General features: G+C 41.4%; 1 protein-coding gene across 1 annotated transcript; it reads right to left on the reverse strand.

The window, feature by feature from the left end:
- Positions 1-261: 261 nt before the first annotated feature.
- kif14 (kinesin family member 14) lies at positions 262-20,090 on the reverse strand. Its single transcript, XM_050055796.1, has 29 exons — positions 18,829-20,090; positions 18,024-18,278; positions 17,762-17,849; positions 17,497-17,595; positions 17,194-17,246; positions 17,066-17,096; positions 16,637-16,744; positions 16,303-16,419; positions 15,759-15,877; positions 15,245-15,417; positions 14,143-14,290; positions 13,564-13,627; positions 13,162-13,346; positions 12,928-13,030; positions 12,673-12,830; positions 12,377-12,524; positions 12,093-12,239; positions 11,110-11,242; positions 10,492-10,585; positions 10,191-10,332; positions 8,389-8,495; positions 6,947-7,047; positions 6,496-6,726; positions 6,024-6,211; positions 5,378-5,530; positions 3,599-3,721; positions 3,386-3,460; positions 1,648-1,798; positions 262-1,420 (listed from the first exon to the last, which is right to left on the reverse strand). Exons 1-29 carry the CDS (start codon positions 19,863-19,865, stop codon positions 1,056-1,058), a joined length of 4,896 nt encoding a protein of 1,631 aa, XP_049911753.1. The 5' UTR covers positions 19,866-20,090; the 3' UTR covers positions 262-1,055.
- Between the last annotated feature and the right edge of the window lie 314 nt (positions 20,091-20,404).

The raw sequence follows: 20,404 nt of genomic DNA on the forward strand, positions 1-20,404 counted from the left end.
CCCCCATCCTGCACGAAACTGCAGCTTCTTTATATGCTAAGCTATATTGTGCTATATTACTTTTTAAATTGTCATATCTTTGTAGTAACTTTTTTAGTCATTTGCCTTATTTTTATTTCCTCTTAACACTGTATGCTTAATATTTGCAACAAAAACCAAAGCAAATTCCTTGTAAGCGAAAACCTCCTTGGCAATGAAGGAATATGTATATGAATGTTTTGACTGCTTAACATTTCCCACTGACTGTATTGTCGTCACAATCAGTTCACTGTTTACAGAATAAGGACATGCAGTATGAAAGCTTTGTGTCCTTGTCAAACCAAGCCACATGAATTTATTGCAGAAACACAAGTTGCTGTATTATTTTGACACATCAAATTTACCAAGTGATACAAAAGCATTAAAGGAAACAAAAACACATCTGTGTTAATGTACATGAAGAAACACTGAGTATACCAGTCCCTCCTGAGTGCAAATAGCTGCAGAGTGTGTCGCACAATATATAAGAGCTAATCTTAATGCAAACGTAAGAACAAAACATGCCGTCGTACAAGAAATTATATACAGGAAAGAGTGGGGAGAAAGTGTGTAATATTTTTTTTTTTTTTTTTTTTTACAAAGCACAGTACCTGAGTTGCTGTATATTGAAATGTTGTATATTTAAATGAATAAAAAGTGACATGATGATAGGAATTACTGCTGTAGTTTGAAGCATACACATATTAATTAGCATTAATTTGTTTGCCCCCATTTATTACTTTCTTTTTAATTGAAAAAATAGCCCTTAAAAAAGGCAGGTGTTGCTCACATTTAGAGAGCAGACAGGGACGAATGTGAGTAACTTTTGACCAACTTGGATGGCAGCACTACAGAAGTCTCTGCAGTGTTTTCTGCCTGTGATGCCAGGTTGGTGATACCAGAGTGTGCAAAAAAAAAAAATCCCCACGACCCATTTGTTATCAGAAAAAGTTTTGTCTACATCAGCAGTTAATTTTTTACAGTAAATCATACACTATGTGAGCACATCATAGAGTAACACATTATATAAAAGCACATCACACCCAGTGTAGGCTGCCTGTGGCCGACACACCTGCAGGGAGAGGGCACACTACTAACTTACTCACGACTCGATTTCTAACGGCACTGTGAGTCTCTTTACTCGAGGTTTCATCCTCTGTGCTCTTATCTGAGGCGGCAGAGCTCCTGCTCTCTCCCGCCTCTTGCGACCTCCAGGAGGACAGGGACTGCAGGGCAGAGTGGAGCTCGTCACGTGCGGTCAAGACGCTCTGAAGAACGGGAAGCTGCAGGGGCAGCGTCAGCGCTCCGTCCTTGGACAGACCGGTGATCAGCTCATCAACAGCCTTGGCAGAGGAGGAGATCAGCTCTCTGCTGCTGCTCAGGTTGGAGTCTCTGTCTTTGGCTGGAAAGAGAATGACAGTCAGATATCGGAGGTGACACCTACAACTGCAGTGATGTGGTTTAGATTTAAGCTGAGGAGTGTTAATTTGTCCATGTCAGCCACTTTGCCAGCTAACCAACCATAAAAACCTACAATATTTATCCAAAAAACAGCACAAGTATTATAGCAACAAAATAAAAAAAAGTTTCAGCCAAACATCCAGACTGTGTGTATGTCACAAGCTTCACCTCGCAGGGCAGTAGACAAGGAGGAATGCAGCTGTCTGATGGCCTGGTTCAGCTGGAACAGCTTGGTCGCTGCAGTCCTCAGTCTCTGCAGATGGGAAGCCGAGGCCTCCTCCTCCCCTTCCTCCACCTCCTTAGGGTCAGTCTCTCTCTCCTTTTTGGAAAAAAAAGCACACCCAAATGATGAATACAAGACACAGCACATAAACAAGACTAAATTTAACACAACCGACAATTACATAATAAAGAGCACACCATTGGACACTATATAGTTCATTAAAAATTGTTAACAACCAAGCTCAACTTAAATTAACTTTTACTGATAATCCTCAGCTGCATGCTCCCAGCTGAACTTGATATTTTAACTAGGGATCTTTGAGTTGTCACATCCAGTTCTGTATGTAGCCTAATACCACTTTAGCAATCACACAGATGCATTACAAATATTCTCACACACACAGATGCAAATGATGTCACTGAATGAATGGGGCTTCATGGTGATGTGCTCTTTTCTATGACATAAATCTAAAGGCATCCTTCCCCCAGTTAACTACAGTAAAGCAGAAAATGTAAAATGAAAAAGTTATATATTTAAATATATTAACAGATATACTTTAACATTATTGTATTTTTTTTTTTTTACTAGCTGCCATAACAATTCATAAACCCTTGGAAAAGCAACTTTCACCCTTTTATACCAACAGTTGAATCACTAATGGGGCTTTTCTTATGAGCTGAAAACTATAACGTAATTTACAGATGCATTTACATCAGCGATCGTGCACATGTGCAGTCCTGTGTTAAATCCTTTGCTCAAAAAAAAAAAAAAAAAACCCACAGTGAAAGTAGTTGCCTCAGGCTATAACTCAAGTTTATTTGACTACAATGACATTGTGGGCGGCAAAATGCCCCAGCGCTTATACGTGTCAATGATTGGTTTTAACAAAAAAAAAAACTGCTACTTTGTGTGGCTAAGATAACGGCAAACAAGCCTGTTAGCTGTGACTGATGCCACTTCATTCAACACATTCATTACCTGAACGATCGTCAAGGGGCGACTGCGGCGAGATAAGCCTACAGAGCATTGAGCTTTACAGGAGCAATAAAGGCTGAGTGGCATCTTTAACAGGGCTGCTGTGTGTGGGGGTATTAATCTGTAACATTGAAGCCTGTGTCGCGACGGAAGACTGTTTTAAACCTTTACATATCCAGGGAGGCTTTGCTGAGCGTGTATTCTGTCTTTCAGCCGTAGTTTACCCAAACAAATACCAGCAGTTTTTGGAATGGAGCTGCGGATAGCTGATAGCTGATTCCATTAATCAACTTCTTCATAGACCTTTTGAGCTGTCATAGTAGAAAAAGCACACGTGTTACTAATGACGCTGACGACGGCTCTGTTCTGTTCAAGAGCCCCAGTGAGTGTGACAGTGAGCACGCACAATACCAGGACCCTGAAATCAAAGCAGCTAAATGGAATTCAGCCATCTTTAACTTCATTGTTTACACCTGTGCTTTTCCTACTGTGACATGTCAAAAACTGAATCAGGTGTTGGCACCAGGGAAAAAAAAGAGGGGAAATTATGGGAGGGAGGAGCTGGAGAATTGCTGATGACATTTCTAGTGGGCCAACACAGTTGACACCCATGTAATTGCAAATGTAAATATTTAGTTTCCTATAATTTAAACCTTTTTTCAAATGTCACCGTAAGTCTTAGTAGCTGGTTTTGCTGCTGAAACTTACCGTGATGTGGCAATGCATGTAGTTCTGCAGAGCACAGGCTAAGTCAAGCGTCTTGGATTTTAGGCTCTGCAGCAGCTGTAAGCACAGATGGATTATCAATGATTACACCACATTTTAAGATTTTTTTTACTTACACCATTACAGAAAGTAAATTATCAACACATAATTAATTATATAACCATGACAACTAGTGACAGGATCATGATCTCTTACTGGGTTCCTGGGGTAGGCCAGCTGAGCATCTCTCAGCATCTCTCTGGTGATGGTGAGGCTCTCCTCCAGGAGAGCGCTGACGCCCTTATTGGTCCCCTTCAGCAGACACGTGACAACTGATTGCTGAAAAGATCATAGAATAACAAAGCACATTTTTATTATCATATTTTTGATAACCAAAAGCTGCAAAACCCAATACACACAAAAACAGGATATCCCTGATGGTTTAGGACAGAGTATTAGAAGTATATCCTGACCAATACAGGATGTTTGAGGCCGATAATGAAACTGATATTTGAGAGTTAAGAAACAATCTGATAACGATATATCGGCTAATTGTATTTTCCCACACATTTTCATGGACGAAATTTCAAAACTTTTCCATGACTTTTCAATGACTCATTACTTGTTTTTTTTTTTTGCTCCACTTGCCAGTTGTTTTTCAAACAATAGATTCAAACTTCATTCAAAGATAATTACAGCTGGCAAGCATACATTAAGGGAGAGATGGAACGTGGGAAGAATATGAAGAAACATATATGATGGCAACAAAAAATGTCACGCATCAGCACATATTAGAGTTATGTTATGTTGACAGATACAGAGAATACATCTGCCGTTATGTTACACTATGTGGAAGGATATTTGTGTTACTCATTTGATTTGTACAGCACTTTGGTCAACTGCGGTTGTTTTTAAATGTGCTATATAAAATTTGATTTAATTTGATCCACGGAAGATTACTGAACAATTTCATTACACAACAAATTCCATGCCTTTTACAAAACTGTAAAAAATTGTGACTGTTAAATTCCATGGTTTTTCATGACTGTGGGAACCCTGTATATAAAGATGGACAACACATCTCTACTTTACCCCGACTGTACAAAAACGAAGCCAAAATATCCTGGATATGGCCGCTGCCATCTTGTGCTGGTGACATCATTTATAACCAAGGACTGCACAATAGCAGTTTAAAGTTCCTGCCATACGACCAATCGCAAGCAGCGCCACTGATCACATACACACCAGCTGGCACATACAGCTGTCGATCATGATTTCAAACTCCCTTTTCATAGCATAAAATAACTAGTTATGACAAAATTTATCAGAAAAATTAACACTTGAAGATTAATCAGCATGATAAGAACTACATAAAATGAGAGAAACTATCCTTGACCTGTCCTGCAGCCAGCCACCAGTTTTGGCTTCACTCTTGGGGAGTGGTCATGTCGTCCATCTTAATTTGCGGTCTATGGCCAACAAGCGCAAATACCGATATAGCTGCAAGAATCTAATATTGCCCTATATATTGGTCTGCCCAATCACTTTATCTCCAAGTTCTTTTTCCCCACTTTTTGACATCTTTGGGTCACACGGATCATTGCTGTCTGATGTTTTTTATTCTGTCACTACATTTCCCAAAGATCCTCTGTCAGGTAAATTATCTGCAGCATTGGGAGTCTTTTTTGTTATCTTTGTATACAAATGTGTGCTAGTCACTGTTGAATAATACACTGTGCACCTTTGAAAGACAGTGACAACTCTAAATATTTCCTTGCCCCGCTTAACACAACAAGAGAAACCACAGCGCTTGCACGGTAACATATCAAGCATGTCATATCCTTATTCAGCTCAATAATCCTCCACCAGCTTCTTTGCTGAGATCCACACGGCTAATATTCCATTCTCAAGTATTGTGGAGTAGAGGCTTGATTACAGTGGACCCCAGAGCTTTGACAAAGATAGTAACTGCTGTGATATTAATGGCGATGTTACCTTGCCTGTGGCCTGGGCACGCAGCCCCATAGCATTCAGCGGCATGCCTGTCACCGCCACCAGGTGGCCCAGTGCAAGCAGTGCTGCATCCAGGCACTGACTGCTCTTCCTCCGTGCATCCGTCACCATTGAAGTGATCTCAGATTCGCAACCCTGAATGGGGAGAAAATTTTCTATTTTCAGTCGGCATCAAGTCAGCACAAACAAACAGGTTGAATTAAAATTGATTTAACAGTAAATCAATGCAAGCGAGCCGACAAAATGCTCGACACAGTCTGAAGGGTCGGTAAATAAATGAAAATGCTGGAGAATGTGAAAAATCAGGGGTAAGAGAGCAAAACTGTGCTTGTTTAGGTGCTGAGGCTGGTAGGGAATCTAGATTTATTTTCCATATATTCATGTTCTGTTTGGGGCTCAAGGTTGAGAATTCCCTCCGCTTTGCCATTTCCATAGACAGCTCAAACAGCTCAGAGCTAAGACACGTCAATTAATGCTCTGCATTTTGATCAGCCACCTACTGTCCAAACTACACTCAACTGAAAATCATTTTTCAGCTCAGATTTTGCACACTGGCTGCAAATGCCACAAAAAGCACAACACTGTGCTGTTGAATACCTTAAACGCAGTGTGGTATTTTTGTGTTTACCTGAATGAGCAGCTGGAAGAATCCTCCCATCTTCTTGACTTGGGTCTTGAGTTCTTCAGCGATGGAGTAGAGCCGGCCGGAGGAGGGTTTAACACTGGCAAACAACTGCATGGTAGCAAACACTGCACTCTCTATGATTGTGGTGGCCTTGATCAGCTGAGTCTTGGCGACCAAGCTACACGCAAACACTGCAGGAGAAAAAGGCATAATAACGGTTTGGTTCACCACCTACACAGTAAATCAGCCAAGGAAATAAGACCCTTGGCTGTCTAACAAGAGTCTGGACAATTTCTTTAAAAGATTTAAGTTTATTTAAACTGAATTAATGGAAAAAATGGCTTCAAATCCCAAAACCCTGACAAGATGTTCTTAAGTATTGGAAGAAAAGCACCGGCTTGTTTATTTATTTGGATCCCCATCAGTTTGTTTTTGTTGTCACTCATAAAGTACTTCATTTTATATTAAGTCTCACCATTCTCCTGGCTGTCATCACCCAAGCTGTCATACTGGTCAGCTATGGTTTGGACCGCCACATACAGTAAGTGCAGATCAGAGGCCAACCTGTCCGCCATGCTTTCCTCAGCTCCACCACAACCACGCAGACGGGCCACGGACTGGCCCAACAGCTCCTTGCAGATGCCAAGCATGGCAGAGTCTAGGCTGCCGGAGTGGGTGGAGGGCAGTTTGGCCCCACCCATCAACCCTGGGACAGACAAATTGAAGAGTCAGTGTACACAGACATGACCTCACCAGACCTCATTCTTACAACACTGCGTCATAGTAAACATTAATTTGTTGCATAATCAATTGTAGCATCTGGTCCGTTTATTCCCCAACTTTCTCTGTGTTACGGATAAGCATTTTACAGATTTACAAATTTTAACTCTAACACTTGTTTTAGGTCATTTTGTTCAGTATCTCACCAGCAGACTGCGAGGAGCCGTTGTGGAGGCTCTGAATCGGATGCACCCGGATCTCGTAGAGACGACCTGAGATTCTCCTGCTTTTCAAGAAGCTCCGGCTCCTGATGCCAAACAAACCAGAACCAAAATGCTGTGAGTACCCTGCAAACATTTTATATTTCCATTCATAATTATTAGCTCTCATTCAGAATAATTTGATGCTCAAGTGTACTTAGAGTGAATTTGATGTGTTCTTAAAGACTGTTTTTTGCAGAAACCATTATACTCACTGCAGCTTGAGGTTTGCCTGTAACTTTGTTGTGCCAGTACTTTTTAAAATAAACCAATCTTGAGGTCTGTTACTCTCTGTACTGACTGCAATGTTTTTAATTTGTGGAGATTTCCTATCTAGATCTGAGAGCTCTGATTATTTTGCTGACATTATGAGGTGATTGGAGACAGACTGCATTTATTAATGTAGGCAGCGCTTCTTCATCTCTGGACATGGTTAAGATAATCTAATTTTAAGTGTGGAATGGGCACATTTAGATTTGGATTTGGTATTGTGTTGAACTCATGTGGGGTTAAATGAGTTCAACAGGGGAATACAGTTTCATTATTATGAAAAACCCAGAGGAGGGAAAGTCAGTAAACAGCTATGACTGTGGCCATGAGGCTTAGGCATGGGTTTACTGGAGTCAGGGAGAGAATGGACGAAGGAAGGAACCACAGTGCCTGTGCCATGTGTCATTTGGCTGGGTCTGCTGGTAGTTCAGGCACCACCAGGAGCACCATAAGCATGCCTGACAAGAATAACAACAATGTGAGGGGAAAATGTCGGGGGTTCTGCATGTACCACAGGTGCTGTGTGTGTGTGTGTGTGTGTGTGTGTGTGTGTGTGTGTGTGTCTCTCTCTCTCTCTTTGGCTTGTGGTTTGTAGAGTGAGCAACACAGGGACCCTCAGTGCCCTCTCCTTTTCTAAACCCCTTGGCTTGGCCTTCATGGAAATGATATTAATGAACAGAGGAAAAATAATAAAGAAGGAAATATTCTGTGGGCAGCGACTTCACACCAGCTCTTCATGAGAGAAAGAAGGATGTGTTGAATGTCAAAAACGCGTGCCAGGGTGTAAATCACATTGGTGGAAACTAAGATGACTTTGTGAAAACAACCAAAATCTTCCAAACTGTTTGACAAAAAAAATGATTTTCCGTGTTCCATCCACATACAGTTCAACTTTCCACATACAGTACATCCATTTTCCTGACACATTGTCCACATTAAAAGAGTGCAAGAGGCTTTGAGTTCAGTTGTGCATGAGGACTGTGCATTTAAGATTACATTTGCCTTGTCACATATTTCAAGTAATCCCCAAAAGTCCCCAACACCTAATGTAAACATCTAGGTAAGGTGCTAGAAAGAGGTTGATGGATAGGGGGAGAGAGGAAGAGCTGGATAATTACCTCCGGCGTGAGGAGGAGGAGGTGGAAGCAGAGGAGGCCGATATATCTTGCTCCCACTCATCATCGGGGTCATAAAACACATCGTCATCTTTAGAGGTGGAATCCCCCTGTGGAGAGTAAACTATTGCTGACATGCCCAGTCTCATTTACTCAACTTAATGAGAAAAGCACAGCAAAGTGAGGCAGCATCCCTCTGTCAGGCATAAAACAACCCATTCTGGACTGTAAATAAGGTCAAACGCCTGGGAAATTGGCAATCGCACATGAGCTGATGTCACACTCTTAGTTTGCAGAATGAGGAACAGACAGACCGGCTGGCTGAATACGCTTCACTCGACAGGCAAAATACTGCAGCTTATTAGAGTAATAGTCAAATTAAATAAGCAGGTATGCACAAGCTTGCTTTGAATTTTCAAGCATATTGCTGGCGCTCGTTTATCAGCTTGATCATGAGTCTACTCGTATATCCGTCATTGTCTTGAGATCCTTTGGGGTATAAATATATTTATGATTACATTACATCCATGATCATTCTGATTCTGTGTATAGTATTCAATAATACTGTCCAGTAAAATTCCATCAACATGTCCGCTAAATATTCTCAGCATCCTCTATTCCTTGTAAAGATCAGAAGAAAACTGGCCGAACGACCTGCAGGGTTCCCACGCATTTTTACCGATGACTTTTCAAAACTTTTATAAAAATTTTCTATAATATTTTTAGACCATTTTCATGACTTTAAGTGGTTCAAAAAAGGTAGGCCTATATAATGACACAGCCATACATTACTGAACACACTTTTCCCAGGCATTTGCAAACTGCTAGCGCTTGCTAACTTTACTTGCTAATACATTCCCACCGCATAATTGTTACATATGCCAATAGACCAGAAAGGCACACATGGGTACTTCGCAAAACGTCAAGACCAAGCCCCTTTTTGGAGGATAGAAAACTGAAGATACTGAGATTTAGTTGGGGATAATAGTCTGATGCTGTTTAATTGTATGACTGTAGCATTACTAGCAGCCTCCCACTCAAGCTAACGTTAGCTAGCTACCCATCAATAGTAACTTTCACCAGCATCATTTAGCGATTCACCACACTGACAGTGAATATTCATGTATCTGATGTAGCTCAAATCTCAGTGGGGAAGTCTTAACGTGCTACACACAGCTTTTCCGCATTTTCCTGTTTCTCTCCTGACGTGCAGCACGTTTCATTCCCCCAAAAGGAGGCCCGGCCTTGGGGATGACGCAATGCTGATCTGATCGGTGTGGGGTTTTTATGAACATATTTTGAACAATATCCAAAACAATGCATATTCAAAACGTCTCCAAAGACATTCTGTCAATTCCAAACTATTTCCAGACCTGAAAAACATTTTTTATAATGTCATAACCTTTGCAGGAATTTTACAACTGTGGCAACCTCAGACTGGGAAACAAGCAAAAAGCCTGACAGAGCGAAGACATTCACCTTTAATGGGAATCAAGTCTTCAATTCATCTGATCTGCAAGTCTTTAGATGAGTAGGACAATGGGACAACATGTTCCCAGGTTCCTTCTGTTTTGTAAGGGTTCACAGCAACATCTGTGGCACCCATTGTATGTTTATAATTTGGTCAAAATATCATTACAAAAGTACAGCCAGTTTCCACATCAGGAATCAGCTCTGTTTTACTCTTGTTTTAATTTGAGGATATTTTTAATTCCTCAGGTTTCAGATTCTCGAGACTTTCCTCTTTACTTTCAGTAACTCAAAAAAAGTGATGAATTGAAAGGCAGAACTAATTTAAGGCAGACCTGATCGAGTTCCCTCATGGCAGCGATGTTGTTTTGGAACTTGTCCAGACTCCAGAAAGTGGAGATCCCCAGCTTTGTGTTTTGAACTCGCACCTGCAGCGGACCGCCCTGCTTCTGGATCTCATCTTCAGAGCTCTCATGTCTACAAAAGAGGAGAGTCAAATGATTTTTGGCTTATGTTAATGAAAATTATACCGACTCCTGTGACACTTCAATAGGTTTATTGATTCTTGATGGGTTTGTAACCTGTCTAATAAATCACATCATGTATAAACTGAGGCCCAATCTTGTATTTTCATACCTGCTGAATACCGTGTGTTTCTTCAGTTTAGCGCTGATCTTATTGGCTTCCTCGATCATCAGGGACAACTTCATGGCGTCCCATTGTGGAGACACTAAAATACAGAAATGAAACACATTAACTTCACTAGAGCCAGCAGCCCTGAGTCAGAGCATCTGTCCTAGATTTACTTTATGTCAGCCTGATTTGATAGCACTGGACAGAAAGGATTCACTCTGTAACATCTGTTTTAATTCTGTTGGATAAGTCACCCAGTACAAAAAGTAATACTACCCTTACTATAACTTTGTGTTTTCACAAACATTATTCAGACACTTATGTTACGGAGATGTAGTGAGATTTAAATTTAGATTCTCCGTTCACTGTGGAGGCATGTGAGAAACACAAACTTCTCTTCACAGATTCAAGGTAACCTGCGGCTAGTTACTGATATACAAATGGTCATTCTGCAGGTGAAGCATTCTTTTAAATGTTTACATGGGTCCTGACAAACTCTCTCTACTGTAACATTTCCGATTTAAAAAGGACAAACCCACAAATCTGGAACTTATATGGTGTAAACTGTCACTGTGGTTCCTAGCCCTAATAGGCACTCAGTAGTGGCCTGAAAGCTCTCACCATGTTGGAGCGTACGGTGTTCCCTAAAGGCTCTTTTCTTCTGCATCTCCTCGAGCTCTTTGCTGATCTTCCTCTTCTCCGCCTCCAGGGCGTCAACAATCTTTGCTTGACACACACGGTGTTCCTCCATCACCTGGAGCGAATCATGGTACATGTACACAACATTAAAAATCACCAGGCCAAGACATTATGACTGAAGCCAAGCTTCACCACGACTCACAACACATCCCAAATGGCCCATCAGTTAAACATAAAACTTCTGGAGCTTGTTTTAGATCATCAGAAATCATGGGAATGAGCAAATGAAGACGATGATGTCATTTATGGTTACAGGGATATTCCAGATTTCCAACTCGTCACCTCATAACTTTGTCTTTAACTGCTCTTGTATAGTTCTCTTTTTTTTTTTTTTACTTCTCCACTTGTGTTTTTATGGCTCTTATTTTGTATGCTTATGTGTTATTTCTACTCCTCCATTTATCTGTTCTTATCTCTGTCAGCCTGCTGCTGCAGCATCTAAATGTCCCCTCTGGGGATCAGTACAGGCTTATCTTATCTTAGACAGACTTCTGAGGATCAAGAAAGGGAAAATGCAGAAAGCTGGCTGAAATAAGATCTGTTTCAAATGCCATACTTCTCTAAAGATCCTGCAGCTCTACCACCTACTACTCTGTACCACTGACTGTAGACCAAGTTGTCTAGACTGACTCTAGATGTACACAGCCTCTTCCAGGAGGAAAAAAAGGGATTAGCCAGTCAGTGTGAGGACAATAAATAAGATCAGTAAAATTATTAACATTAAAAAATTTGAAAAGGCTAATATATATTGACAGCAGAATAAAGCAGAGTAAACAAGTTCATGTAAGTGGGTGTAATTGTCCATTTCTTTCCAACAGAACAAAATCTATCTAGTACAAAAGGCCTCTAAAAATAGTGAAATTCATTAAAATGAGACAGAAATTTCAGACGTTCTGGGTCCTGACCTGGGCCTCCATGTGCAGGCGGATGCGCTTCTTGTGTGTGTCCACCTCCTGCTCCAGCTCCTGCTTGGCCATTTTCAGCTCTGCCATCTGGCTGGCCACCCTCTGCTGGTCCAACTCCTGCTGACGCTTCCGTTTAGTCTCCTCAGTCTGAATTAATTATATTTTGGCATTAATTGTGGCAAAAATTGTAGAATGTCAACACACAACTAATACAGTACAAATGAAAATCAAAATGTTTTATCTAGTCATACATTTCAAAAACACGAAGGGAAAGTTTAGCGTACCAGCTCTTTCTCCAGGGCTCGGATCTTCTTCTCGTAAAGCGCCTTCTGGTCAGATAGCTCTTTCTGAGCCACCTCTTTTGCCATTTGAATCCCCTGTATCATCTCCTCTTTTGCCTTCAAATGAGCCTCTTCAATTTCTGCCTCCAGCCTGGGACACACAAAGGCGACTTAAGAGGAGTTCTGATTTTGATTATTAGTCTGCACAAAAAGATGTTGCCCTGAATTTTTTTTTACAAAGAATAGCATGGCTGGTATATTGGTATTGTGATTTTTCTTATCTGGTCTTTGGCACTCACTGAGCTCTTTGAGCCGCGAGGAGCTCATTTTTGGCGAATTCAAAGTCTTTGTGGCCATCGCCTGCGCCTGTCCAGCATGACACCCGCTTCCCAGACTGCACCTCTGCTGGATGATTGAAGCGGAAGTAGTGGTCTCCACCAAGAATCACCCTGTCGCCCTGAAAACCATGAACACAGAAATTAAAAGAGCTAAATTTATAAAATAAAACGTGATGAGTGGGTATGATGAGTATGATGCTAATCTTCACTACTCACATGATGCAGGACAGTGGATTCTGATATGAGGTTTCCATTAACAAAGGTCTTGGCGTTGTCCATGGGAGTGATGCTGACAGTGTCCTGGACGTTTGTTATAACACTGAAACATACAAAAAAAAATACATATATATATTTTCCACATTGAATGCCTGCTGTGGTTAAAAAAGGAAAATAGGTAATATCTCCATTAGAAAGATTGCTCGATGAATAAGAAAAGCAAAAACGCTTTACCAGTGCTGGTCAGCAATGAGGGCTCCTGTCAGCTGGATGTCGTGCCTGGACCCAGACTTGAGCTTGCCCACTGTGGTTCGACCCTCTTTGATCATGTACAGAAGCATCTCAGACAGCTGAGGATCCTCGTTAAGATTCACCAGGTTGGGAAGACGGTTGTCCACTTTGAAAGTCACGCCGGCTTTCTGAAAACACAGAGAAAGTTTCCAAATACTTATTTTACACATAATTTATTACAGCTTGTACCAGGGTTTCATACTTTGACCTTTTCAGGTCAGTGTGGCGAAAGATTATTAGCTGTTGGACACAGTGGATGAGAGCCTTGACACAGTAAAGTGTGGTGTGCACTTTAGGACAGTAAAAAAAAATGAATGAAAATGAATGTTATGCTCAAAAAAATACCTGCAACTCTTTGGTCTCTTCACGTTTACGGACTTCAGCTTGCTCCAGTTTCTCTCTCCATGCCCTTTCCGAAAATAAGATAAATATAACCAAAAATTCAATCACCTCCAATCAAATTCTTCCATGATCCTTTCAGATGTCTCCCCTACTCAATCACTTATTAACCTCACTGGCTAAAGTTTATGACAAGGAGAACATGAACTTTGCAAAATGTCTTTATCATGAGTATGTTTTCCCTTTTTTTATTTGTTTATTCCTTTAAAAAGAAAAATATTTGAAAATTATGCTTTTTTACCTGTACAGAATAAGTACAAATTTAGTCTTTGTATGTTGGCATCATTACATTTTCACTTTTTAAATGGCTGATAAATTAAATTATGTAACAGTGTGTGCAAGATGAGAAAAAAAACAAAACAATATGTACTTATAAAGACAGAATACATGCAAATCATCACTTCGCTATTAGTGTTCTTTATACTGGGGAAACCTGCTACACTTTGACCCTATCAAAAAAAGATATCTGGGTCTGTTGCCTCAGATATTTAATGAAAAAGACTCAATTATTGTAGTGATACTGACCGGTTGGCCTCTGCCATTTCTCTCTCTTGCTGGCAGAGTCTGTTCCTCAGGCCAGCAATCTCCTGCTGGAACAGCCTGACCCTCTCTGGTTGGACACCCTGGGAGCTCATCTGGGCTGCTCGCAGCTTCTCCACCTCCGCCTTCAGCTCTGAAAACATGCAAATGTTTGTCTAAAATTCTTTGTAAAAGCTGAAATATCAAGCAGTTCAGAGCAAATGTACACTGAAATTTTTCAGTCAATGTGAAACTCCAGGGAGTTACTGTACACAAAAGTCTGTAAAGTCTTCTAAGACGTGACTTTCACAGAGCCAACAGAAATATTCAGATTTTGCCAGCAAACAGCCAGACAATGTCACTTATTTACTGAGCAACATTGACTTGATTTGTAATGTCTGAGTCGCATTAACTTTGAGTATCACACACTGACAGGCCGTGTGAGAGAACTCCACGGCAAGAGCTCCCCTCAGTGCTAAAAACGTCAAACAGCAGCACAATCATCTTATGAAAAATAATACTTGCATGACAGTTAGCCGCCATGTGCGGCTGACAGTGCATAAATATGGCCTGGAGGCAAGGTTAGGGCCAGGCCTTAATTGAACTGGGTAGTGCATAAGCTGGTGATGGATTGATGGGCAGACAGGAGGGTATGTGTGAGAGAAGGAGAGGGAAGGAGATCAAGAGCAAGACACAAATAGAAAGACATTCGTATTTAAAGAAAGATAAAACACAGAGACAGTGAGACAGAAACAAAGAGAGGCAGATGAAGGAGCTAAAAGACAGAAAACATGTTGCTTTATAGCATAATATCGTATTGTGGGATTCTTCCAGAGCACAAATACTGTTCAAACCTGTAATGCCAGGACTATGGCAACAACATTTTTCAGTATAGAAAAGCCACTGCTGGTTTTCATCATGAATAAGGACACACAGGTGCTGCATGTACAGACAGGTTCACAAATATACTGATAAAACATAATAAAACTTGCTACTACTATTTAGGCTTAGATAAATAAACAGCCTGTATAAATAATAAAGAAATGTATTCTAGAGCTCAATTAAGTCCAACAGAGATTTCTGAGTGTCGATATTTTGAGTGTCTGACCTCTGATGAGCTTGGCGCTGGTGTCCTCATTGACTTTAGCCACGTTAATGATAGTGCGGGCCTGCTTGGCGTAGCGCAGAGTGCTTAGGCTTTCCTCCACGTTGCTGCCGGCTGGGCTCAGTGTGGCAATCATGGCCGTCTTAGAGTTCCCGCCGAGGCTCTCCTTCAGCAGCCTGTGGGAGAGGAAAATGGGATTTGGTCAGGATCATCCCTCGAAATTGGAAATGAGATCTGCTGAACTACTGCATTGGAGGAAACATGAAAAATATGGCGAGATTTTACTTTTATCATACAATTTCTATACATATGCACCTCTTCATTGTAAGTACTGTGAAAGTATTTGCATTAATTTTCTTTGGTCATTTAAGTCTGTCTTACATGAATCAGACACAGCTTTAGTACACTACATGAAGGGTGGACAAGTTTTGTTAATATAAAGAAATAATAATTAAGAGACCTTACAAAACAACAGTTCTGCAACAGCTGCATGTGTGCCAGCATTCTGATCTCTCACCATGTCAGGACGGACTCTCTGTAGGGTATGAAGACCTTCTTTCTGCTCAGTGCCTGTTCTGACAGGGCAGAGATGACCTTTCCAAGGGTAAGCAGGGATTTGTTGATGCTCGCACCCTCCTATAATGAGACAGTACAATTATGATGTTTTATGAAAAAGCAAAAGACATCTTCTGCAAGATACACTAAGGTCCAAATTACAAGCAAATGGGTTTTAACAAACTAAATCTTTTAAAATCTCAGTCTGAGAATCAAGTGTAGATAGAAGAAATGATTAATTGACTCCTACTGATTCATGCTGCCCATTTTTAAAGATATTGTTTAGGTTTCAAAATGTCAGATTAATGAAAAATGGAAGTAAAAATGAAATAATGTGTTAGCAATATTTTTGCATGTGTGGTGTTTGTTCATACTATCGGAGCAAAAGGAAACAAAAAAAACAAATATATCCACTCAACAATGATATGAAACGAAGAAAAGCTTATTCTCATGATTGGGCAGCAATACCCAAGGAAAGTGGTGTGTGTGTGTTTGTGTGTGTGTACCCTGAGTCGCTCTCCACTTGTCTGCGCCGAGTTACAGCGTTCGCTGCCTGCCAGGTCCACCAGGTTGATCCTGCTGGTGATACTGTGGTCATGCTCCTCACCCTCTACAAACTCAGTCTGCACACAGACAAACTCATTAGATGTGTAACACTGAGCTTAAAAGGAACAGTCCACCCCAGAATTAATTTATTCATACACTCTACACATTAATAAAAACTTGGAAAAGCAAATGTGGTGCCGTATCTTATCTGGTGGTGGATTTGTATATTATATAAGAATTAATCAGGCCAAACATGTGGGATGTGTGACATACAGTGAAGTTGAGAGGCCATACCTGAGTCTGCGTCATAACCAGGGTGAAGACGGAGTGAGATCTGGAGCTCTTGTCGTTCATTCCTGTAGCTGCCGTGGCTCTCTGCTTGTTGCCCAGCTCCAGCCAGCCCTAACCATGGACACCGGGAAATTATGACTGAATCTCTTTATGTGGCACTTTTCTTGTAGTTATCAGCTGCATTATTATTTTCTATGCTAGGCTTTGGATATATCTTTAATTCTCAGCACTCCTCTGAAAAAAGTGTTCCTGTACTACACTTTCAAAGCATTATTATTCAGTCAAACATTGATGTCTGTATTCCACTGTGGCCTCTCATTCCTCATGACACTGAACCCTGACTTGCTCACTTATTCAAAGTTCTTCTTAAGAGCGTCGGCTAAAGGCCGAGGATCTAAAGAAGAAAATATCTTGACGGCGGTTTCAACATACCTCAATGTCATTGTAGGAGCTTACAATATTCCTGTGAAGAAATAACAAAGTGAGCAGTTCTGCATTCAAGAATGTTCTTTCGAGTGTACTGAAGTGTAATAATGCAAAAGAAATTAAAGGTTTCTTACGCAGAGAGGTCAGCAACATAGGGACCGTGGACTGGATGTTCCCTCACTCTCAGCTGGAAACACAAATCAACATGATTTTATCTTGACTATATACTTTCAGGTTAGTCAGTCCGACAAATGACCGTGAACATTGTATGCATTATCCAGGAAGCATTATGAGTAAGAATGCTTCACTAAAATGAACAACTGTCAGATGTTCAATGCTATCTTGATAGATTGTTAAAGTAAACTCCAAGAACTATCCGTTCTCCAACAGGCAAAGTGACTAGCTTATGTAGGCACCAGTATTTGCAAACTACTCACAGGCATCCGCCTCTGGTTTGGCTCATCTCTGGTCACCAGCAGGTCGTGGATCTTCTCATTGTACACTTCAAAATAGCTCATCTCTACATGGCATTTGACCTGAAATATAAGAGCCCAATGATCAGTATAGTGGGTGAAGTATTGCTTTAAGAAAAGTTTTAACAGTTAATTTTACTAACAGAAGAAGCAAACAGTGTAAAAGAACATAAAATAAGTTAGAGGCACTGAACCAGAGATAAAGCGTTTTAAGAGACATTCATTTTACCTCTTCGTTCTTCATGGACGCCAACCTAGAAAAAAGCTCCTGGCAGAATCGTGGGATTACCCCTTCCTCCTCTCCAAAGCCCATCATCCTAAACAACAAGGGTTTCAAACAAATCAAATGACTACTGATTAATTATGAATTAAAATACACATCCTAATATGCACACTTTACAAAGTCTGTTTTTTTGAGAGCAAAAACAATTAAGAAAGTTTCAGTGGTAGAAGGCTGTCTGTAATAAACTAAAACAGAAAAGAACGCTCACGTGTAGGACTTCCCGGAGCCTGTTTGACCGTAAGCAAACAGGCAGGTGTTGAATCCTTCGAAGGCCCTCAGCAGCAGAGGTTTGGCCAGTGTTTCGTACACTGTCTGCTGGCTGGCGAATGCTGGGTCACACTCATCCACCGAGCAGAAGGAGAAGTCATAGGTGAAGGAGTAGCTCTGTTTGGAGTCGGGATGCTGGACATTGGTCTCCTGACCGTTCATAAAGATTACCTGTAATGCTTTCTCTGCCTTCTCCCTACAACAGAGCAGAAATATTTACAGAAATTATTTCATAAATTTATTTGTTGTACCAGAAAGAGTATTTTTCCTGATTATAAATCTGAGCATTTCCATATTCTAAAAATGTACATTGTTTGTAGTTTAGTGATCATTTTCCAGCTAAGGAAATTCCTATAAAGCCTGAAGTGTAAGACTGCAACTAACGATTATTTTCATTATAAATTAATATGCAGATTATGTTATTAAATAAGCATTTGGTGGAGAAATTGTCTATCTCAAAAGCCCAAGGCAAGATATCAGATTGCTTGTTTTGTCCAACCAACACTCCAAAACCTAAAGACATTAAGTTTCCTATGACAGTAGACAAAGAAAAGCAACATATCCTCAAAACTGAGATGCCAGAAGCACAAGGGGTCTGATTAAACTTCACCTTAGTTTATCATTATTAGTTTAATTAGAGCAGATGGCACCTTTAAAGACCCACACCCACACCCTTAAATGCTGACAGACATCATCTACCCCTGCGCAATTTACCCCTCAGTTATGACAATTGTTGCCCTACAAACCTGGCATTGAAAGGGCGTACACGGACTGCAACAGTCACTGCACTGTTCTCCATCTTCAGTGAGTCCTGCTGCTCCAGGGCCTGGCTGTGACGAGACAGGAGCTGCTCGGTAGGTGCTGGACCTGGACCTGGAGCAGGAGCAGGAGTGGAGGTCCTGGTTTGGGTCACGTCTACCCTCTGACTTGAGTTGGATGTCTTCTTCACGTGCAGCGTGCTGTTTGGCTTGTGCACACCTGCAGACGCCGCCTTGCTGACCCGAGGAGCTGGGACAGGTTTTGCGTCTTCCACTTGCTGTGCTCGGGATTTGGGCCTCTCTAGACTTGCAGATTTAAACGCCACTGGTTTAGGTGCATCTTTTCCTGCCAGTCTCTCGAACACTTCTCTCTTCGTGGCGATTTTCTGAAACTGTGTCGTCCTGGTGGGGGTTTTAAAGATCCGAGCCTGGTCTTCTAGCTTTGTGGTGGAGGAGGGCGTTTTGCAGTGCACAGGCCTCCCATGGGTTTCCACAGAGGCAGCAGTCTCTCTTAAACTCGTAGATCTGAATACACCAGGTGTCCTACCGTTTGGTTCACTGAGTATTTTCGGTGTTGGCTGCAGGCCGGTGCTGCTAACCCCACCCTGCACATGTGTGCTTTTATCCATTGAGGGAGTCCTTGTTCTGCGCTGCAGGGTCAGCCGCTTCTCCGGAGCTGGTGTGGTGTTCTGGCTGCTTTCCACCATGGTTTTCTCCGCTGTTTCAGACCCGGTCTTCCTCCTTGACCGCCTCTGCAGTGTGAGTCGGCCACGGTAAGAAGTTTGCTGCCCGCTGCCACTTTTTGACAGCGCAGAGACGATGTAAGTCCGGTTTACATGTCGGCTTTTATCAGATAACCTGCTGTCTTCACACGCAGACTCTCCGGATGTTATCTCACTTTTGCTTATCGTTGTGTCCGTCGCTTTTCGCTCTGCCAGGCGCTCTCTGCCCGGTGTCCTGGATGTGGTCATGAGATGGTCATAATAAGTTGTGTGCTTCCTCGCTTGTACACTGAATAACGACATGGCTGACGGCTGCTGAACATAAAAACGTTAAAATGAGCTTACCGGTTAGCTAACTAGCTACTTCACTCAAAAACGTACAATACACGACATAAAAACATGTAAGACGGACACAAGTACAGCTAAGTATGTTATTAAAAAGTGAATGTAACTCCATTCGGGTAAAAAACGAGTTGTGTTGAGGTAACAGAGCTTCTTCGGTTTGTTATTATTCCGTCATCGCTTCCGCCTTCGCCCGCTTCAATTTCAAATCGTCTACGCCAGCGACAGCTGATTGGCTGAATTCTCGGAAATCGTTACGTCACATAATAGTATAGACAGGTAGTTACCGCAGTTTGACGCTAGGTGGCAGCATAATCAAGGTTGGAATGTTGTGTAGCAGTAAACAGTAGCAGCTGTTAGGTTGTATCCCAGTGAAAAATGCTGTTACTCATGTTTTCCTGCCTAAAATTAGCAGTCTACCGTTTAAAAAGTGACGTAAGCTTCACAGTTTAAACAACAATATCCCAAACTTCAAAGTCCACCTGCTGAGATAGTTGGAA

This window comes from Epinephelus moara, chromosome 10 (assembly GCF_006386435.1).
Source record: "Epinephelus moara isolate mb chromosome 10, YSFRI_EMoa_1.0, whole genome shotgun sequence".
NCBI lineage: Eukaryota > Metazoa > Chordata > Actinopteri > Perciformes > Serranidae > Epinephelus > Epinephelus moara.

What these genes read in the sequence shown, in the direction of transcription:
- kif14 (XM_050055796.1), bottom strand. Translation starts at nt 19,865, where the DNA reads ATGTCGTTATTCAGTGTACAAGCGAGGAAGCACACAACTTATTATGAC. An exon ending in CTCGCGGCTCAAAGAGCTCA is followed by an intron (nt 12,525 to 12,672) that starts GTGAGTGCCAAA and finishes TGTGTGTCCCAG; the next exon opens with GCTGGAGGCAGAAATTGAAG. An exon ending in TCTTCCAGCTGCTCATTCAG is followed by an intron (nt 5,531 to 6,023) that starts GTAAACACAAAA and finishes CTCCCCATTCAG; the next exon opens with GGTTGCGAATCTGAGATCAC.